General features: G+C 35.9%; 4 protein-coding genes and 4 non-coding genes across 10 annotated transcripts; 6 read left to right on the top strand and 2 right to left on the bottom strand.

Annotated features, from left to right (window-relative positions):
• Positions 1-249: 249 nt before the first annotated feature.
• On the bottom strand, positions 250-3,450 carry LOC111794906. Of its 2 annotated transcripts, none has more exons than XM_023677098.1 (8): positions 3,171-3,450; positions 2,797-2,837; positions 2,649-2,712; positions 2,357-2,551; positions 1,246-1,317; positions 883-1,061; positions 650-767; positions 250-519 (listed from the first exon to the last, which is right to left on the bottom strand). In XM_023677098.1, exons 1-7 carry the CDS (start codon positions 3,318-3,320, stop codon positions 650-652), a joined length of 819 nt encoding a protein of 272 aa, XP_023532866.1. In that variant the 5' UTR covers positions 3,321-3,450; the 3' UTR covers positions 250-519. The 2 variants fall into 2 exon arrangements, with proteins under 2 accessions (XP_023532866.1, XP_023532867.1); XM_023677099.1 differs by having other exon boundaries at positions 2,649-2,707.
• A 629-nt stretch (positions 3,451-4,079) lies between these two features.
• Positions 4,080-7,268, bottom strand: LOC111796076 (GDSL esterase/lipase At5g22810-like). Its single transcript, XM_023678762.1, has 5 exons — positions 7,028-7,268; positions 6,398-6,525; positions 5,825-6,058; positions 5,257-5,512; positions 4,080-4,393 (listed from the first exon to the last, which is right to left on the bottom strand). The coding sequence occupies exons 1-5, from the start codon at positions 7,266-7,268 to the stop codon at positions 4,200-4,202; spliced, it is 1,053 nt and encodes a 350-aa protein (XP_023534530.1). The 3' UTR covers positions 4,080-4,199.
• Positions 7,269-10,842: 3,574 nt separating this feature from the next.
• Positions 10,843-15,024, top strand: LOC111795663 (UDP-D-apiose/UDP-D-xylose synthase 2). Of its 2 annotated transcripts, XR_002815230.1 has the most exons (10): positions 10,843-11,305; positions 11,519-11,611; positions 11,717-11,824; positions 12,386-12,500; positions 12,584-12,717; positions 12,798-12,899; positions 12,988-13,080; positions 13,179-13,314; positions 13,398-13,574; positions 14,779-15,024. XR_002815230.1 is itself a non-coding variant. In XM_023678207.1 (9 exons), exons 1-9 carry the CDS (start codon positions 11,033-11,035, stop codon positions 13,511-13,513), a joined length of 1,170 nt encoding a protein of 389 aa, XP_023533975.1. In that variant the 5' UTR covers positions 10,843-11,032; the 3' UTR covers positions 13,514-13,820. The 2 variants fall into 2 exon arrangements, 1 of the variants encoding a protein (XP_023533975.1); XM_023678207.1 differs by lacking the exon at positions 14,779-15,024 and having other exon boundaries at positions 13,398-13,820.
• TRNAS-GCU lies at positions 14,393-14,474 on the top strand. Its single transcript has one exon. It is a non-coding gene; the product is annotated as a tRNA-Ser (tRNA).
• Positions 14,552-14,629, top strand: TRNAS-GCU. Its single transcript has one exon. It is a non-coding gene; the product is annotated as a tRNA-Ser (tRNA).
• A 572-nt stretch (positions 15,025-15,596) lies between the features above and the next one.
• TRNAS-GCU lies at positions 15,597-15,678 on the top strand. Its single transcript has one exon. It is a non-coding gene; the product is annotated as a tRNA-Ser (tRNA).
• Positions 15,679-15,755: 77 nt separating this feature from the next.
• On the top strand, positions 15,756-15,833 carry TRNAS-GCU. Its single transcript has one exon. It is a non-coding gene; the product is annotated as a tRNA-Ser (tRNA).
• Positions 15,834-15,876: 43 nt separating this feature from the next.
• LOC111796154 (protein RETICULATA-RELATED 1, chloroplastic-like) lies at positions 15,877-20,062 on the top strand. The gene is made up of 7 exons (XM_023678870.1): positions 15,877-16,534; positions 17,038-17,136; positions 17,429-17,649; positions 17,966-18,035; positions 18,253-18,332; positions 19,033-19,097; positions 19,502-20,062. The coding sequence occupies exons 1-7, from the start codon at positions 16,043-16,045 to the stop codon at positions 19,693-19,695; spliced, it is 1,221 nt and encodes a 406-aa protein (XP_023534638.1). The 5' UTR covers positions 15,877-16,042; the 3' UTR covers positions 19,696-20,062.
• The last annotated feature ends 825 nt before the right edge of the window (positions 20,063-20,887 follow it).

Here is a 20,887-nt window from a genome sequence, read left to right as displayed (position 1 = left end):
CCTCCTTCCATTGTGAATTGAGACTTTCGGTTAAGCATTGTGAATAACATAAATTTCAAACATCAATCAACTTTTCTTATTCTAAAAAAAAAAACATTAGAACACCACTCGGGATGGAGAAGAGGAAACAATGGTAAACAAGCTAGGTCAAAGAGATAAAAAAAAAAATGCAATAGGGCAATTATACCTAATAATTTATTTTCTATAGCATTAACCTAGGTGTTCACGAAAATAAACCAACACGTGAAATTACAAACAAAACCTTGGAAATAAAATGAGTATACATTATATAACAAAAAGAGTCGTCATCTTACATTTGACAACTTGACTTTAATATATATAATAGTTGCTTTCTAGAAATTAACTCACAAAATCTTTCCTTGGCGTTAATTCACACCATTTGAAAATCAGATCATCCTTATTGATAAATACCCATTCCAGTAATCATCTGCTAATTTTTCTTGCTGCATCGTCAGAAAATAGACTTCCGACCCCAAATCATTTTATGGAGGATAAGTTCTGAAGAACATTGAATAGATCAAGTTAATTTTTTTTATTTAAAGTAAATATAAACAATGAGAAATTGAGAAGAAAAAAACTTTCCAAAAGAAGTGACTTTTTTAGATCAAGTTAATTTTAGATCACTCACTTATTTCTCTTCCAAAAGAAGTGACGCGCATGAAAGAAGAGATGACACCTCCTCTTGAGTTGCCAATCCAAATCCTTGCCATCTTATTCTACCAAATTTGTCAAGCAGAAATATATACCTAAGAAGCAAAAAGAAGAAAAAAAAAAGTTCACGAAGAATATTTGTATCACTTTACTTTATTGATTTATCTGAGGAAAACGGAAAGGAAGGCAGGGAAATGAAAAAACTCATACCCAGAGAGAAGATTTATTATTTTGAGCTCCTTTCTGAAGTAATAATGGTCGCCAAACGAGTATACAATCTTCCTTTGAAGTGAATCATTCAGTGCATTGTCACTGGATTTCCTCATCAGCCGAAGAAGCAATTTCTTAATTGGATTCCGACATAACAACCACGAGTCTATAAATGAAACCTTGCAAGTGAAAATTCTAAATGCTGTTAACAGAACCATAACATTACAAATTCAGTTTCTACACACATAGAACAGCATCTGCATTCTGATTAGAATGCCGAAGTTTCTAAATTTTTAAATTGCAACAGAAAATGGTCATTACGTATGGCTGGACCAAATATAGTTAGTTATGGAATTACGTTACCTCGTATAACTGGACATTCTTTGAACTCGAAAAGGCATCAAGAAAAGGGGCACTCCAAGAATTAATCATGGCCTGCAAAGGTAAAAGGAAGATATGATGATGATACCAACATACCTCTTTTCTTGATCAATTTAATGATTTGCAAGCATGCCTGTCTAACTCAATTGCTCCTTCAAAGGAAGTGAATGGAAAGCAAGGTATTGTTTGGACGTACTTCCAAGGGAAAAGTTCTTTTAAACAGATTTATAATGGGCTAAAAGAGAATACTTCATTGTTTAAAAGAGTATTGTGCTGCATAGCCTTTATTTTATTTGATTTGATTTATTATTCTAAAGAATACTTGAAGACTCTTCTTAAATCAAAGAATGTTTGAGCACAACTCAGCTAAAACAACATTCAAAGTTTGGACTGTCTAAATAAGTTAACAATAAAGAACAGATACCAGTCCTAAAAGAATTGAGAACTTTTTAATACCATTCCCAAACAGCATCAAAATTTGAATATGAAGTTTGCTAGCTTATTTTAGTGCATTTAAGTAGTTTATTTCAGAACCATTTTATTTGAAATTCTGAAACTCTAACGCTATTAGACAAAGAAAAAGGGGCAATACCACTTCTTATCAGTGAGACAACGTTTCTCCTAACAAAATAAAGTAAAAGAAGGCAATTAACTCTGCTTTTTTACATTAACTCTTTAAATATGTAGCATCCAACCACTTGGATTGACACTGATCAACGCAATGAAGAAAGCTTTAATTCAAACTAATATCTTTAAAGCCACCGATCCAAATGTTGTTAGCCACCAATCCAGAATAAAGTATAGCTTATCCCAAAAGATCACAGAGATACGTATGCCATTTGATTTAAAAGTTTTCAGGATCCTTCCGGACATGACAAAAGATCACAGTGTATATATAATTGTATTTTATCCATTTTCCAGATAACTGAAAATTCAAATTTCTTGGAGAGAAATAAGAATTGGGAATGGCAAAGGACACTTCAAAATCCTAATTAATGATACAATACTGTCATCATATTAAAGATTATTATAAACTTAACATGTTGTATCCATGTCAACCAACACAACGGATGATAACAAAACCAAAATGTACCTGGGAGCTTTCTCTGAAAGAAAGACACAGTAATGTGGCCACAGGCAAGGCCGATGCCGAATTATTGCCTTCAACCTCATTAGCATCGAATTTAATGGGTAGCTTCAACGATTTACCATCAGAATAGCTCACTTCAAACTCGGGAAATTTTACAGCAGCCATAGCCGGAATCAGAATCTTGTTAGCTGCTGCAATCTTCAAACTCGGCTTTAATTAATTAAAATTCGAGAAAAAAAACCTTACACTACCATTTAAAATTTAACGCGACTTGTCATCAAAACTAATATATTACCTTTCCACCATGTTGCTTAAGCTCTGCAAGATCAGCAAAGTATCCTCTGTTCATTTCATCTGCACTGTCACAATTTAAATCAACAAAGCTTCTTGATAATTTTTGGTCTCAGTTAATCAATTGCCTACAGCTTTGTAATGCAACTTACAGTCGAGCGCGCTCTTTCTCAATGGCTGTTTTGTTTCCAAGCTGCAAACATCAGGAAAAAGAAATCTTAATATGACACACACATATTACCCTTTTACTTATCCGAATAACTGCATCAAGAAGAATCTAAAACATATAACAGGCATGAACGAGTATTTTCAACCAGTTCTAAGAAACATAACTAAGCAATCAGTTATAAATTCACGTCAGATGTTCTCGGTCATGTACAATTATCTTTCAACAACAAAAAGAGTAAAATTCTTCGTCGAAAGAGCAACCAAAGAAAAAAAGTCAAAATATCCACCATTTTTGTTAAATAAATTTCGTTTCATATTCTCAAAACCTAATGGAATCTAAGAAAAGTAATCAAGGTACCTGATAAATGTCGAGGAAGCGATTGGAAGTCAGCTGAGCTAAGTGCAGCGAAGGAAAAACAAGGAATTTTTCCTGGTAACCAGAGAGCTGCATTGTTAAAGAAGCTCGAATCGAGCACGCATGAGGAACTAATCGCTTCAACCCAAACATGTCTGTGATCGATTCGCCTTCTCTCACGGTATCGTCTTCACACTCTCTGTAGATTCTCTGATGAACCCTAATCGGAAAACTGTACGGTCAATCTCTGCAAACCGCGGGAACGGACTGCTCCTGAGTCACCACCGGTGGGATCGATATTGGTACGCAATAACCGGACCGTTATCTGGGCCTGGCCCAACATAGCTCTTTAGTAAGGCCTGCTGGCCCATTTGTGAATTCTTATTGGGCTAAGTACACAAGTTTTATTACTTCTCCATAAATATATATACAGATTAGAGGTTCGAATCCTCTCATCTCATATATTATCAAACTAAAAAGAAATAAAAATCGTTATTTTGTTGACCGAGAGTATATATAGTTGTAATAAGTTCACTTCCGACCCGAAAGACGTAAATATTTTATAATAAGGCAAAATATATATATATATATATATAAAACTCTTAACGGTGGGCCTCGAAGGTAGCCATTGTGTCATATGGGCCAATGCTTTGAGTTTCGAGCATGTCGGATGAACCTAATCTAGTTTTTGACATGTCTAAGAGTGTGAGATCATACGTCACGAGTCAGAATGGACAATATCAATTAGTGATCGGTATTGTATATCATAACACCAGAGCTAAAGCAAGTATATGAAGAAGGAGAATCGTAGAAGACAACACGGTGGACTTACTGTTAAGGATATTTAATAATAAATTATAGTTTACCATATATATTATATTTGATCTTTTATAATAAGTCAAATATTTATCATAGGTATCTCTATTTATTACTTTTTTTTATATATTTATAATTTATTTGATTATAAATAAAATAACTTTCACACGATAAAAAGTAGAGAGGCAACAACTTTGGGGCAGTGAGGCGTATGATTTATGAAATGAGAGAGATGCCAGCGGGGAGTAGATTATCGGCCAAGAACTTGTTTGCAGCTTCTGATGGGTGGAATCCATCCCAGAACACGTATTCAGATGCGTTCGCACATGTCCCTACCGATTCTTTGTTGCATAGGATTGATGTCTCGAGCAAGCCTGTGCCACAGCACGCCTTCCTTGCCTCGAAGAAACCTACACAAATTTATGCACGAGACCACGAGTTAATAACACGTCGTGGGCCCTAATGGTCATATATTGTTCGTTTTGGCTTGTTATGTATTGTCGTCAGCTTCATGGTTTTAAAACACGTCTATTAGGGAGAAGTTTCCACACATTTATAAGAAATGCTTTGTTCCCATCTACAACCGATGTGGGATCTCACAATCTACCCCCCTTGGGGGCCAACATCCTCGTTGGCACACCGCTCAATGTCGGGCTCTAATACCATTTGTAACAGTCTAGCAGATATTGTCCGTTTTGGCCCATTACGTATCGCCGTCAGCCTCACGATTGTAAAACACATCTACTAGGAAGAGGTTTTGACACATTTATAAGGAATGCTTTATTTCTATCTCCAACCGACGTGGGATCTCACAATCCAGCCTCTTGGGGACCAACATCCTCATTAGCACACCGCTCGATGTCTGGCTCTAATACCATTTGTAACAGTTTAGTAGATATTGTCCGCTTTGGCCCATTACATATCGTCGTCAGCCTTACGGTTTTAAAACGTGTCTACTAGAGAGAGATTTCCACACTTTTATAAAGAATGTTCTGTTTCCCTCTCCAACCAACGTAGGATCTCACAATCCACCCAGTTGGAGACTAGTGTCTTCGTTGACACACAGTTCGATATCGGGCTCTAATACCATTTGTAACAGTTCAAGACCGTCGCTAGTAGATATTGTCCACTTTGGCCCGTTACACATCGTCATCAGTCTCACGGTTTTAAAACACGTCTACTAGAGACAAATTTCATACTTATATAAGAAATGTTTTGTTCCTCTCTCCCACTGACGTGAATATTGTATGAGCAATTAGACTAAATGGCATACCGTTTTCAGCAGGCTTTGTGACAAGTTGATAGAGAGGCTTGTAAGTGTCCAAGACAACCAAATTGAGGCCAGGAAGCTCGGCATGCAAGCTCTGAGATGTGGCATTGAGCTTGCTATTGAATGAAACTGCATCATTGTTTAGCTTCCCCACACACTCATTGCTGTCAGATCCAAAGATTGTTATGGCTGTCGGAAGACATCCAAGCGGTGGTAATGTTGTCACTCCAATCCTCCGTGCTCCCAATGCATAAAGATTCTAAAAACATGAGTTAGTATGTACCTCACTGCTAGCGGATATTATTTTGTTTAAACTTTTCTTTTCGAGTTTTCTGTTAAGGAACGCGTCTGTTAGGTAGAGGTTTTTATACCCTTATAAGAAATGTTTCGTTCTTCTCTCAAACCAATGTGGGATCTCACAATCCACTCCTTTCGGGGCCAGCGTCTTCACTGACACATTGGCCAGTGACTGGCTCTGATACCATTTGTATCCGTCTAAGTCCACCGCTAGCAGATATTATCTTTTTTGGACTTTCTCTAAAATATTCGTGTCGAGGAAGAAGGGCAAAACCTGAATGAAGTTGATGTAGGAGGCGATGAGAATGTCAGCAAACTGAGTAACAGTATATTTCTTGTAAACCAGAGGATTCACGTAATAGTTCTGCAGAAAGTCATTGCTCCCCGCACTGACAAGGTAAATAGCACCAGATATGATAGCTGAAGCGTTGGGTTTGCCAGCAAATTCTGCTACTTTGTTCTGATACTCCTTGTAGTATTCCAGCTGCTGCGTTAGGGAAAGAGCATTCTACAATACCACAAGGCCAAACATGTTATTAATATAGGAGCCATGTTCAAGATCGATACTGTAACGACCCAATTTCACTACTAGTAGATATTGTCCTCTTTAAGCTTTTCTTTTCGAGCTTCCCTTCATGGTTCACATAGAAGGGAATGAGTGCCAGCGAGGACGCTGGGCCCTGAAGAGGAGTGAATTGTGAGATCCTATATCTATTGGAGAGAGGACTCTCTTAGCATACGCGTTTTAAAAATCTTGAGAGGAAGGACAATATCTACTAGCAGTAGGCTTGAACCATAACTATAGAAGATGTACGATATTTAAGCTTTTGATTTATAAGAGTATTACATATAGGTGGGCTGTTGTGTCAAGGTATCCAGAAGCAGCTGAGGCAAAGCTTGCTCCAATCAGGAGGTTCTTTCCTCCTGCTTCTCCCAGGTAAGCTTGTGGGTAAGATGTAAATCCCAAGTAGTCAGCTGTTCACAAGGCAACAAAAGAATTTATTAGATGATGGACTCGTGGACTCGTCCACCATTATCAGATATTGTTCTCTTTAGACTTTCACTCAAGGTTTTTAAAACGTGTCTCTAGAGATAAGTTTTCACTCCTTTATAAGAAGATTCATTCTTCTCCCCAACCGATGTAGGATCTCACAATCCACCTCCTTAAAGACCCAACGTTCCCTTCAAGGGCTTCCTCATACGCGTTTTAAAACTTTAAGAGGAAGCTCTTAAAGGGAAAACCCAAAAAGACAATATCCACTAAGGGTGAGTTTGGGCCGTTACAAATAGTATCAGAGCCAAACTTCGGACGGTGTGTGAGATTCTACATTGGTTGAAGAGGAGAATCAACCATTCTTTATAAGAGTGTGAAAACTTAGGACATAACGGGCCAACACATAGAATATCTATTAACAGTGGACTTAGATGGTGTATATAAACATAAGTAAATGAAACGAGGTTCTAAAATTGAAAGCACCAGTGAAATCTGAGGCAAGTTTTCCATTGCAGAACCTTCCAGTGGGGTTGTGAGTAACAAAATCTCTCCCATAAGGGGGAAAGTTAGCTTTCATGAGGGTTTTGAGGTGATTGTTGATGCCCACATCAAGAACAGAGTCCCCAAATGTGAACATTGCAGGAACCAGTGGCTGCCCATTTGCCAGAGATTGGCTCAGAGGCGCAAGGAGAAGGAAGAAAATGGCTAAACAAGTCACATCCATGAGTGTCCAGTGAGGTTGCTTGAACAACAATAGCTAAGAACAGAGATTTAAATGGTTTGTAAAGTTCATACGCTCAAGAAATCTGATCATTTACAGCTTGGTATGTATCAACATTATATTATAATCCATATTTAAAGGTTTATAAAGTTTCTTAGTTCACCAATTGTTTGGAATTCGCCTCCCGATATTGATTTCCACGATTTCGTGTTACGCACCCTTATTTGCTTTCCAACTGCTCTGCTATCTCACTGTCGTGTTATATATTTAAAAACAAGGATGTTCGAGGCCTCCATTGACTTTAGAGGAGATTCTATGGTGTACTTTTATTCGAAAAAATGATGGTTGGGAGAGAAGTCACACGTTGGATAATTAAAGAGAATATCTTGATTTTATAAATAAAAAATATTATCTCTCAGTGGTATGATACCTCGGAAACCAAAAGTAAAGCTACGAGAGTTTATGCTTGAAGTGGATAATATCTCACCATTATGAGGGGTGGAAGATAACTTTCTTACGTGCATAAGAAGTAATAAAAAATATGGTCAACGATGCCTTTGAACCAGTAAGTTTTCCTTCTTCAACCTAAACATAGTTCACAACCAAATCTAACTCTCTGTTTACAGGGTTGGTTGTCCTAAAATTTCATAAAATTCAAATATCATACATGAACGAGATACAACGTATTACTAACATTAGCTACAAAAATAAAATATTATTAATATTCATAGTAATTTTAAAAGTAAGGTTGGGTTGAGTTGTAACCTGTATTTTATATATTTATGTGATATTTGAATCTTATAAGATTTTAGTTATTAATGTATAATTTTTTAAAATAATTTAAAAAAATATAAACCATAATTGAATTAGATAATAAATTTTATTTGGATAATTTAGGTCACTAATTCAATAAACCACCAAAATAGATTAAAACGAAATATTTGAGATCACAACCACAATAATAAAATAAAATTAAAAATAGAATTTATGGCATGAAAATTATAGTATTGGAAAAAGGAAAAGGCATTGGAAAAGAACAACCAGCCACCACACGGGAAAAAATTATTATTATTTATTGCGTATGTGATAGCCGACATTAGGCGCGTGCTCCTAACGCGCTATTTGGGAGCGTGGCTCAAAGTCTGCATTTCTTAGCTGTCTGTCGGTGCACAGAGCGATTAGATCCTAAGCGATGACAGAGCAAGCTACTAAGCTAGTGCTGGCAGTGGACCCCACTTTTATTATTTATTTTTTATAACAAATTTAACATTGATTTTAACAGTTATTTAAATATTTATAAACTATAAAAGAATTGTGAAATTTGAAAGTACATAGCTAAATCAATATTAGTTCTTACATAATAATTCTTTTCTTTTTTTTTTTTAATTAAAAATTAAAAATTAATTCTTCGGAAACATAAAATACATACGACAAACGTGACTAGAAATTCTTCAAACTCTATTAGATATGTTCGGCTTGCGTTTAACAACTTAATGCCTAGCATAGTAGTTCTTAACGCTGTTAGGGGTAAGACATCTACTTAACTTTGTATTCCCATCAATATTTTATCGGGAGGAATGACTATTGAAGTATATTTTTCAAACTTTATTCTTAATCGACCCCAACATCATCACAACCTCAACCGTCCCTTTCATTGGTTCTCCTCTTTGAGCTCGAGTGACAAATTTCTGACTCTCTCCCAATCATAAGGTCTATTTTCCTTATTATCGCTTCTTCTTTTGATCTCAACGACTATTTTGACAAATATATTTCAAGTTAGATTAAACAAGTCAGTTGTCTTGTAGTCTAGCTACTATTACGATCAAGGTGGTTGCATTTATGAAACTTTTAAACTACAAGACCTATTCGTTGAAACGTGAGACATACTCTTAAATAAGTGAATTTGACGATCGTGTAGGACTCTTCCTCTTAAGAACCGAATAATTAATGCACGTGCTAATTTGTTGAAAGAACGGGCTGAAATTCTTCGATTTCCCCCTACAATAAATTTCCAATACCTATAATAATATTTTTCATAAAATTATAAGAAAAAAAAACCTTAAAATCTTCTAAAAATAGGGGGAAAATTTAAAAAAATCAAACAACCAAATATGTTTTTTTTCGTAGAGATTGAGGATTTAGTGTATTATTGTTATTTATTATTATTATTTTTTCTGTTCGTATAAAAATAAAAGGAACAAACGTGAACCCACATGAGCATATGCAGGACACAAAGACAGCTAATGCTGAAGCTAATACGCACATTATGCCCACATGACACTCAATTTGACTAACTTTTTTTCTTCTTCATACACGAAAAATCCCCCATAAGCTTCTTTTAGTACCCATTATAATTTATTATTATTGGGTTAATCCCAATTTTTATACTTTATAAAAAACTATTAAATAAATAAATTTTTTTGTTCACCTACAAACCTTTGATTTTTTGTTTTAATTTGATTAATAGTTTAAATATATATATATTTTTTAAGAAATGTTATATTAATGGTAGATAAATATTAAGAAAAAACACAATTTTAAAAAATAAAATAAAACACAAAATTAATTTTAATTTTTTATATATAGTTTTATTAATATATACAACTAATTTTTTCCTGTTCTGTTTGAAATATTTTTATAATCGGCTTCCAAGTACTAATAAAGAAAGTATATTAATAGCTTTTTTCTACTTTAAATTATTACCAAATTAATTTCTGAATTTGTTAAAAATTCACTCAAATGTAGAATATTGACATTTACTTGTTTTTAAATTATATTTAATTCTTCAACCTACATAGGTGAGCTTTTGTGAAGAGTTGATTGATACAGACGTCAATCAATTGAGTAGAGGAGAATGTCACGGTCATGCATGCTTGTCTAAAACATGACAGATGTCCCAGTATTGCTTGTTCGAGTAGATTGATTGGGACATCAACCAATTGAGTGGGGGAGAATGCCACGCTCATGCATGTCTAAGGCGTGTTGTCAATGGCCACATGATACATATCCCGGTCTTACTTGTTCAGGACGTGTTGTCCCTTTCACATGCTGTCATCCTAGATAGGTCTTTACCATTTCATATTGGATCAGTATAGGGTGTATGACTGTTCACCAAAATTGTGTCTATACCTGCAAAAGTTAAAATGCTCCAAAATGTACTAGATGAGGATATGTGTAGATAACTACAGTATCTTGCACTTGTAAATGTTTGATATTTAAATTTTATAAGATTTTAAATGCATAATTTAGAGATTTAAAAGGGTAAAAAAGTAACGGTAAAAAAGTAATTATGGATAATGAGCAGTAAATAAGTTTAAAACAGGAGTTTAATCCCTAATCTTGTAACTAATGGACGTCCCAAATGATTAGCATGGCTTAATCTTCGAAGTGTTGTACTAAAATTAGACTGCAAAACTTTTCCGGTGCTATTAATGGAATTTCTATAAAATTTAATCTAATTCCTGGAAAACACGTGTCAGGTCTCAGAGAGCGAGTATGTATATTTTCATACTCACCGGTGGAAGAACAGAGGTATTTGATCTTTCGCACACTCGCCTGTCGTCCGCCTTTTCTCTCGCTCTCTGGTATTCCCATTCCTTCAATGTCCATAAATACGCTCAGCCTCTCAATTCTTCTCTCACAAGTCACAACCCATTTCCTCATTTTCTAATTTTGTGATCTTTTCTTCAAGCTTCTTCTCCTCTGTCTTCAAAGATTCTTGCAGGCACAACGCGGGATCTTCACTTTAGATTTGCAGAGTAGCAACAATGGCGTCCCAGAACAGAGTAGATCTGGACGGCAACCCGATTAAGCCGATCACCATTTGCATGATTGGCGCTGGTGGGTTCATTGGCTCTCACCTTTGTGAGAAGCTCATGGCTGAAACCCCTCACAAGGTGCTTGCTCTTGATGTTTACAATGACAAGATTAAGCACCTTCTTGAGCCCGATTCCCTCCCCTGGGCCGATCGCATCCAGTTCCACCGTCTCAATATCAAGAATGATTCCAGGCTCGAGAGTCTCGTTCGAATGGCAGATCTGGTTCGACTCTTGTGATTCCTGAGCTTTTCAATATTCATTCTTCTTGAAAGAATTGTTCATTTCTTGTTCTGTGTAGTTTGAAGAATTGGTTCTTCTTTGAGTTTATTGTTAGTTCTGTGCTAATGCTCGTTCTTGTTCTTGCGGGTTTTGTTGTCATTAAATTTGTGTTTTATGAGATGTTTTGTGATTGGAATCTTTCTTTGCGTGATGCAGACGATAAATCTTGCTGCGATCTGTACACCGGCGGACTACAATACGCGACCACTTGACACCATTTACAGCAATTTCATCGACGCAATTCCTGTGGTGTGTACGCGATTTGTTCATCTTTTTCGTTCTTGATATTTTTACTTCTTAATTCAAAGGATTAGGTTATCGTTTGATTTGATTTTATGTGCTCTCTTTTCGAAGGTTAAATACTGTTCTGGCAACAACAAGCGTCTCATTCACTTTTCAACTTGCGAAGTCTATGGTAAGACAATTGGAAGCTTTCTTCCAAAAGATAGCCCTCTTCGTCAGGTAAGCCATCTCTTTCTACTTTCCTTTTCCTCTTATTATAAATTGCATCAATTCATTTGATCTATATTCATTTTCCTTACTCTTTCGATGGAATTGCTATGAATATGTACTCTGGAGATTCAATATGTGTGCCATTTTGTTTCAATTTTCTTCCTTGTTACGGAACTTTCATCGAATCGCCATGGAAGATTTGCAGGATTTGACTTGAAATGAGAGTATAAACATGTTGCAGGAAGAAAAATCTATTAGATCTTTAAATTGAACCGTCAATGCCCCTTCACAAATGATTGAAAATTCTATACAACATATCTTGGTTTGCATGAGGATGTGGATTTCTGTATTCTTTGATCAACAGTTTGGTTGAAATGTAGATTACAACCAACATTCTACTCGTTGAGTTTGCCATGAAACTAGTTTCCAGATTGAAATAATTCTCTGATTTGAAAATTACATGTTCATAGATGACAGCGATTTCTAATGCTACTTTTCATTGCATCCTTACACGATACCGTAATTGTCGAGAATGAGCTGAACCATTGTATTGTAATTTCTCTATGATAGGATCCGGCATATTATGTTTTGAGTGAGGATGCTTCTCCTTGCATCTTTGGTCCCATTGAGAAGCAAAGATGGTCGTATGCATGTGCGAAACAATTGATTGAGAGGCTGATTTATGGTTAGTTTTCTTGTGTACTCTGTTGCTTCATGGGAATCAATACTTGGAAACTGCAGTTCTTCTTAGCCTTAGTTCTTTCCCAGCTGAGGGTGCTGAAAATGGGATGGATTTTACAATTGTAAGACCATTCAACTGGATCGGACCAAGGATGGACTTCATTCCTGGCATCGATGGCCCAAGTGAGGGCGTTCCCAGGGTTCTAGCTTGCTTTAGCAATGTATGTTCTGTTAATTTGCTTCTTTGGCTTCCAGTTTGTTTCAAACTCTTGACTGTGTTTCCTTTTACGATATTATGTAGAATCTCCTTCGACACGAGCCACTGAAGCTTGTGGATGGCGGTCAATCCCAAAGAACATTCATATACATTAAGGATGCCATTGAAGCAGTTCTTTTGATGATTGTATGACTTACTTACCTTCTGTTTTTCTTTCTTCTTCAACCTAAAGTTTGAAGCAGACATATCTGAATTGTTGTGTATTTTTGTTCAGGAAAACCCAGCAAGGGCCAATGGCCATATCTTCAATGTGGGCAACCCCAACAATGAAGTAACAGTGAAGCAGCTTGCTGAAATGATGACCAAGGTGCCAAATCGTGTCTGCTTTTAAAATTCTATTATTATTATTATTTGCTATTGTTGGATGAAGAAAGTTAAGTTAAGTTCGCTTTTGCACTCGTGCAGGTTTATGCAAAGGTAAGCGGGGAACCTTCGCTCGAGACCCCGACAATCGATATAAGCTCTGAAGAATTCTATGGCGTGGGCTATGACGACAGTGATAAGAGAATTCCTGACATGACCATCATCAACAAGCAACTCGGTATGATGCACATCTCATTTCGTTTTGTCTCTGAATAGCGATCTTAAAAACCTTGCACGAATATTTAACGTATTTTCCTTCAGGTTGGAACCCGAAGACATCACTCTGGGACCTGCTGGAATCGACTTTGACCTACCAACATCGAACATATGCGGAGGCAGTGAAGCAGGCAACATCAAAACCAGCTGCATCTAGCTAGGTAGAGAGTGTGACGATGATGCTGTTACAGTGAAGGAGTTTTATTTGTATTCTTTTCTGAGATTATAAGTATATGTTGATGGATGAGAATCCCACATTGGTAACATTTTTTCTTTTTTTTTTTGTTCTTGATTTTGAAATGTGTTAGTTGTGGTGGGGATAGGCGAAGAATATGTGTAGTAGTAGCAGTGTAAGCCCTGTTGGGGGGAAGACTCGGTGTTATATGTAAAATGATTGAATTTCAAGCTTGGACTACTACAAAGTCCAAGGGAGAATACAACTAAAATCTACTACGTTTCTGTCTTTTACTTTCCCTTCTTTGGACACATCTTAATATTAGTAATCGAATCAATAATTCTTATATTATTCTAATTTAATAAAACTAATAAATGTATTCACGAGGAAAATATATATAACAAAAACAAGAGAGAAAATGTCATACAAGAAAATATTTTTGTAAGAGTATCGAATATTTTTACTTTGATTGCAAAATGTCATCAACCGAAGTTGTCTTGGCCGAGTGGTTAAGGCGTGTGCCTGCTAAGTACATGGAGTTCCAATCTCTCATGCAATGATTTTTTATTTTTTTAAATTTTTTCATTTAAAATTAATTAAAAATTAATATTATCCATGTCAACTATCAATTGAAATTGCTTTGGCGGAGTGGTTAAGGCGTGTGCCTGCTAAGTACATGGGTCGCTTGAAGTCTCTTTGGCCGAGTGGTTAAGGTGTGTGCTTGCTAAGTACATGGGGTTTCCTCACGAGCTGAGAGTTCGAATCTTTCATGCAACGTCTATTTTATTTTTTCCCTAAACATTCCAAATTATTTCATCTATAGTTAATAAAAAATAACTACTGTCCATGTTCATTGTCAACTGAAGTCGCTTTGGCCGAGTGGTTAAGGCGTGTGCCTGCTAAGTACATGGGGTTTCCCCGCGAGAGTTCGAATCTCTCAGGCGACGTCTATTTTAACTTTTTCCAAATTTTTTCATATAAAGATAATTAAAAAGATTACTGTCCATGTCACTTGTCAACTGAAGTCGCTTTGGCCGAGTGGTTAAGGCGTGTGCCTGCTAAGTACATGTTCCCCGCGAGAGTTCGAATCTCTCAGGCGACGTTCTCTTTACACTTTTTCCTTTGATTTTTCATTTATATTTATTTTCTTCTCTCTGTATCATTTCCGCCGATTCCTTGTCACTGTTTTTTGCTTCTCCTCNACGATGATGCTGTTACAGTGAAGGAGTTTTATTTGTATTCTTTTCTGAGATTATAAGTATATGTTGATGGATGAGAATCCCACATTGGTAACATTTTTTCTTTTTTTTTTTGTTCTTGATTTTGAAATGTGTTAGTTGTGGTGGGGATAGGCGAAGAATATGTGTAGTAGTAGCAGTGTAAGCCCTGTTGGGGGGAAGACTCGGTGTTATATGTAAAATGATTGAATTTCAAGCTTGGACTACTACAAAGTCCAAGGGAGAATACAACTAAAATCTACTACGTTTCTGTCTTTTACTTTCCCTTCTTTGGACACATCTTAATATTAGTAATCGAATCAATAATTCTTATATTATTCTAATTTAATAAAACTAATAAATGTATTCACGAGGAAAATATATATAACAAAAACAAGAGAGAAAATGTCATACAAGAAAATATTTTTGTAAGAGTATCGAATATTTTTACTTTGATTGCAAAATGTCATCAACCGAAGTTGTCTTGGCCGAGTGGTTAAGGCGTGTGCCTGCTAAGTACATGGAGTTCCAATCTCTCATGCAATGATTTTTTATTTTTTTAAATTTTTTCATTTAAAATTAATTAAAAATTAATATTATCCATGTCAACTATCAATTGAAATCGCTTTGGCGGAGTGGTTAAGGCGTGTGCCTGCTAAGTACATGGGTCGCTTGAAGTCTCTTTGGCCGAGTGGTTAAGGTGTGTGCTTGCTAAGTACATGGGGTTTCCTCACGAGCTGAGAGTTCGAATCTTTCATGCAACGTCTATTTTATTTTTTCCTTAAACATTCCAAATTATTTCATCTATAGTTAATAAAAAATAACTACTGTCCATGTTCATTGTCAACTGAAGTCGCTTTGGCCGAGTGGTTAAGGCGTGTGCCTGCTAAGTACATGGGGTTTCCCCGCGAGAGTTCGAATCTCTCAGGCGACGTCTATTTTAACTTTTTCCAAATTTTTTCATATAAAGATAATTAAAAAGATTACTGTCCATGTCACTTGTCAACTGAAGTCGCTTTGGCCGAGTGGTTAAGGCGTGTGCCTGCTAAGTACATGTTCCCCGCGAGAGTTCGAATCTCTCAGGCGACGTTCTCTTTACACTTTTTCCTTTGATTTTTCATTTATATTTATTTTCTTCTCTCTGTATCATTTCCGCCGATTCCTTGTCACTGTTTTTTGCTTCTCCTCCAAACACAATTTAGGTTTTTGGGTTCTGATCGTTTTTCTTCCACATTCTTCAAGTCGTCAACCATTTATTTCTAGGGCCTGCCGTTCTTGCAAAGATAGCTGCCATTAATATGTCAGTAACCTCGCCCTGCTTCAATCTCATCCATTCCGCCGTTACTTCCACCCCAGATGCCTTTCCTTCGAAACTCGAAGTTAGAGCTTCGGGATGCTTTACATGGCCTTCTTCTGAATCCAGGAGCTCCTTTAAGGTTGTTGCTTTTCATTATTCATCGAATGTGAGCTGCCGGATTCCACTTAAGTGTTTTTCGTCCGAGGCGGCGGCGAAGGACTCTAAGGTCTTTGATACTGATTTTGAATCTCGAATAGGTGGGGATGGTGGTTTTGGAGGAGATGGAAATGGTTTTGGTGGCAGCGGCGGCGGTGACGGCGGCGATGGAAATGGTGATGGCGAGGAGGAGAGGGAGTTTGGACGGATATTGAAATTCGACGACGTGATCAAGGAGGCTGACGCTCGAGGAGTTAGACTTCCTGAGGATATGCTCGAGGCTGCTAAGGCAACCGGGATACGGGAAGTTTTTCTTCAGCGTTACTTGGACTTGCAGGTACAATCCATTTCTCAAGTTCGTGAAAGTAAATGAATCGAAAGCATCATGCGTAGCACTTGAAACTGTTGCATGCCTGTCGCTCTTGTGCTTGCTGTTTTAACAACTCCTTGCAGGATTACCTTATTTGTTTCACTATTCTTTAGGGTGAAATTCAACAAAGCAATTGTTATCAGCTGTAAATTCAGCAACCTCAAGAGATTTTGTTGATTTGTGGGACATGAAGTACGTTTTTGAGAATGAAACTGTGTTGAATATGTGAAACTTTTCTCATATGATTGAACAAACCATTTGTTTCACTGCCCTGTCACCATGATTCTCCTCTAAATCTCTCTATTTTCCCTCATGTATATATCAGTTAGAATCCTTCTCCCCTTCATCCTTTCAAAATTGGTGGTGTATGATTGCTTTTTGCTTGAGCATAAAGATGATTTTTTTTTTCTTATTTTGAAAACAAATATCTATAAAAATAATGAAGGAAATTTTCTTTTGGTGTTTTACAGGGGTCAGGTTGGTTGTTAGGCTTCTTGATGAATTCCTGCTCCATGTTTCGTGACCGAATGCTAGCAGATCCTTCTTTTCTTTTTAAAGTCGGAACAGAGGTTTGTTTTGGTGTTATTAAAATTCAATGCAAGCTAATGATCCACAACTCTCGCTGTAGTTTTGCATTGTTAGCAATGAGTTAATTTTCTCCTATAGTTGCTAATTGTTGGCATTTATAGCAGCGAGAGAAATCACATTGTTGGCATTTAAATTCAGGATTTGAGGCCCTTGATTATATGTTCTAACGGATACCATACCTTGACAGTTCTCTTTGATCAATTCAGATGACTTGTTGATTAATTGTAAAATACAATTCCCAATTAATGGATCTGATGATCTTTGCTGATGCAGGTGGTCATAGATTCATGCTGTGCTACATTTGCTGAAGTTCAGAAAAGGGGAGAGAATTTCTGGGCAGAGTTTGAGTTATTTGCTGCTGATCTTTTGGTTGGTGTTGTGGTTGACATTGCTTTGGTTGGTATGTTAGCACCATATGCTCGTATAGGACAGCGGCCTGTATCAAGAGGTTTATTAGGACAAATGCAGCGTGCTTATTCTTCTCTTCCTAGCAGGTTAATATCACATGACACGTTTTATGATGAAATTTTCAGTACCCTTATAAGTTCCAGACTTGTAGTTCCCTGTGTTACCTTCTTTTATATTTTATTTAGTTCTTGCTGCTGTATGCTCGACAAAGTTTCTTGAGCCACTACTTTGTTTAGTATATATTTTTTTCTTTTGAAGATGAGATGATATTCTCTTAACATTGGACGGAAAATCAGTCTCTCCAAGATCTGGCCTCAATTTGCTGACCATTCTCAAATTTAGAATTTCCACGCTCCATCTTGACTTCTATAATTAATTACCCTTTTTTTTTTGCCTCTGCAGTGTTTTTGAAGCTGAAAGGCCCGGGTGTAAATTCACAGTGAAGCAGCGAATTGCATCATTTTTCTATAAGGTACTGATTTCATTTTTTTAAAGCAATTGAAGTTACTTTCTCATTAAAGCAATTGAAGTTACTTTCTCATTAAAGCAATTGAAGTTACTTTCTCATCCTTGTTTCTTTATCTTGTTTTGGAACTTAGTTTTCGAGGTATGTCTTTGTTTTTCTTGTTACTGCTGTATCTTTTGGGGGGTTTGATTTAACTTATAATCATTGGTGCATTTTTGTCCAGGGTGTCTTGTATGGCTCAGTGGGATTTGGATGTGGTCTCATTGGCCAGGGGATTGCTAATTTGATCATGAACACAAAACGGTAAGCTTGTTTAAATATGTCTTGCATGCCTTGTTTTCTACTATTATTAGACTACTCTATATTTTTAAATTGGTCATGTAGTTGTTTACCTTAAAGAAGTTCACCTGTTGGTGTTGATCAACCATGAACTTTGATTTGTTCTTCGACTGATGTGTGTTTTTAGAACAGATGTGCCATTGTCACAATCCATTTCTGATGATTGATTATAGACCGATTGATGTAGGACACACTAAACAATTACAGTTAACCGAGGAGTTGAATATGACAGTTCTAAAATGATAGTAAAAATACAAGTACAGAATCTGCTTTGAAATAGGCATAGGATTCCAATTTTTTTGTATCGCTTTAATCATTAATTTTATAATTTCTTGGATATAAAGATATAGCTGATGCTTTTTTCTTTGTATTTATTTCTAGTTTGTCGAATTGTATTTTTCTATCATTCTTTATTTGTCCCTTGAATCTTTTCGAAAATGACATGTTGTCTGATTGCATGTGTTGTATATTTGCCTTAAAGAACCTTGAATCTATCATGTCATCTGTTCCCTCCAAGTTGTTGAAGACCTATTTCAATGTTTGAAATACTTGATTATGAATTATTATAACTGTAAAAAGTTAAAATATCTTTTTATTTATACATTAGACGATAATTATATCTCTGTCTTGATATTTATCTTGGGAACTGTATTCAATGATTCAGGTGTATAAAGAAATCAGATGAGGATGTGCCTGTGCCTCCTCTCATTCAGAGTGCCGTTCTCTGGGGTATACATCTTATCTGTTCCTTGAATCCTCACTATTTTACTTTACTAATCTGTTTTGTCTTAATATAAGTAGGTTCACGTTCTTCTGAATTAATCTGAATCAATTTAGCTTAATACATCATCAATAATTTAGCTAAATTGTGATTCCTAGTCCGTAGTTTGGTGCACAAGTCACTCATTTCTTAGTATCTTACTTACTGGCCCTCCCATTTACTTTTATTAAACATAAGTTTTGGTCAAGTTTCAACCTGGAACCGATATCAAATTCTTGCTGGAAAGCTTAACCAAAAGCCCCGTTAGTTTTATCAGTCTGTTCTGTTCTATCCTCATGTCAACTACAACCTGCTAACTACTTTTATATATGTTAATTTAGTAACTCTAAAGCTTCTATTTTCCCTGATTCAGGTGTTTTCCTTGCGGTATCTTCCAACACTCGTTATCAAATTGTGAACGCACTCGAGCAGGTGGTCGAATTCTCGCCTTTGGCAAAGAAGATTCCACCGGTGGCAATGGCCTTCACAGTTGGTGTGAGGTTTGCCAACAACATTTATGGTGGTATGCAGTTTGTGGATTGGGCAAGATGGAGTGGTGTTCAATAAATTTAACATGCTGCATTCATTAGCCTTAATCTTTTTTTTTTTTTTTTTATAAAAGAAAAAAAACCTTAATCTGTAAGCTTTAGGTTAGGAATCTTAAAAAAAAACAAAGAAAAAAGAAAAAAGAAAAACCCTTAGTGTTGCTCCCTACAAGAAGTATTGTATCTTAATCTGTATGCTTTAGGTTTAGGCAGCCAATCTCTTATACTCCTGGGTTGGGCTGGGTGGGCTTATAGCGAATAGGATGTCAATTTTCCGTATGAGTGAGTATCATTTGGTAGTGGTTGGAAGTTTGTTGGATCAAGGTTTTATTTATGGGATATTTAACTTAAACTTGTGTAGATCCTTGAAATAAATCATGACTTGGATATCCATGTTCTTCAATGCAATTATTAGGGAATTTGCATGAGAAAATTGTTTCAATTTGAAACGATGGCAGGATCTGATCGTTATTGCAATGATTAGTTTCGACCTGCAACAGTGCGGATGGACAAAACGTTGCGGCCACCCTCTTACAAGGTTTTAAAATATGTCAATTAGAGATATGTTTACATACTCTCGTAAGAAATGCTTTATTTCTCTTTTTGACGAAATGCTTTATTTCTCTTTTCAATTAATGTAAGCGGATTGACAATAACTAGCTGAAGGAGTGAAGGAGGGAGAAAAGGGAAGGGGAAAGAAAAAGAAGCCATTAATGTTTTATTCGTGCAAATGTCTTATATCGTTAACTTTTTAGGTTGATGGGTACAAAAGCTATATCGTTCACATGTAAATTGTAAATATTTATTTACTCCATAAACGTCAACATCAAATTAATAATGGTTATTTTTTTTTAACTCATTGATTGGATGATATTTTAAAACATTAATATAAATCCTTTCGACGCGCCTTCGAAAATTTAAAAAATACCTTTAATTTTTTAAAAGTTTAAAAAATATTTTTATCTTCATTCTTTTTGTGAAACGATACTTTCCATTCAATAATTAATTATGAGGGGCATGATAAAACTTTAACATTTTCAATTCAAATTAAGGATGAGATTAAATGTATTTTTATTTTTATTTTTTCGAATTTAGACGTTTTATTGAAATAAATCTTTAATATATATATATATATATATATAAAAGTGGACAAATATTTTTTAAATAACATAATTTAGGAAAATTATTGAAACAAAACCTATTATTTATATTTT

Source organism: Cucurbita pepo, chromosome LG05 (genome assembly GCF_002806865.2).
Source record: "Cucurbita pepo subsp. pepo cultivar mu-cu-16 chromosome LG05, ASM280686v2, whole genome shotgun sequence".
In the NCBI taxonomy this organism is placed as follows: Eukaryota; Viridiplantae; Streptophyta; class Magnoliopsida; order Cucurbitales; family Cucurbitaceae; genus Cucurbita; species Cucurbita pepo.
Note: the sequence above shows the minus strand (reverse complement) of the source record. Positions and strands in the feature narration are given on the sequence as shown.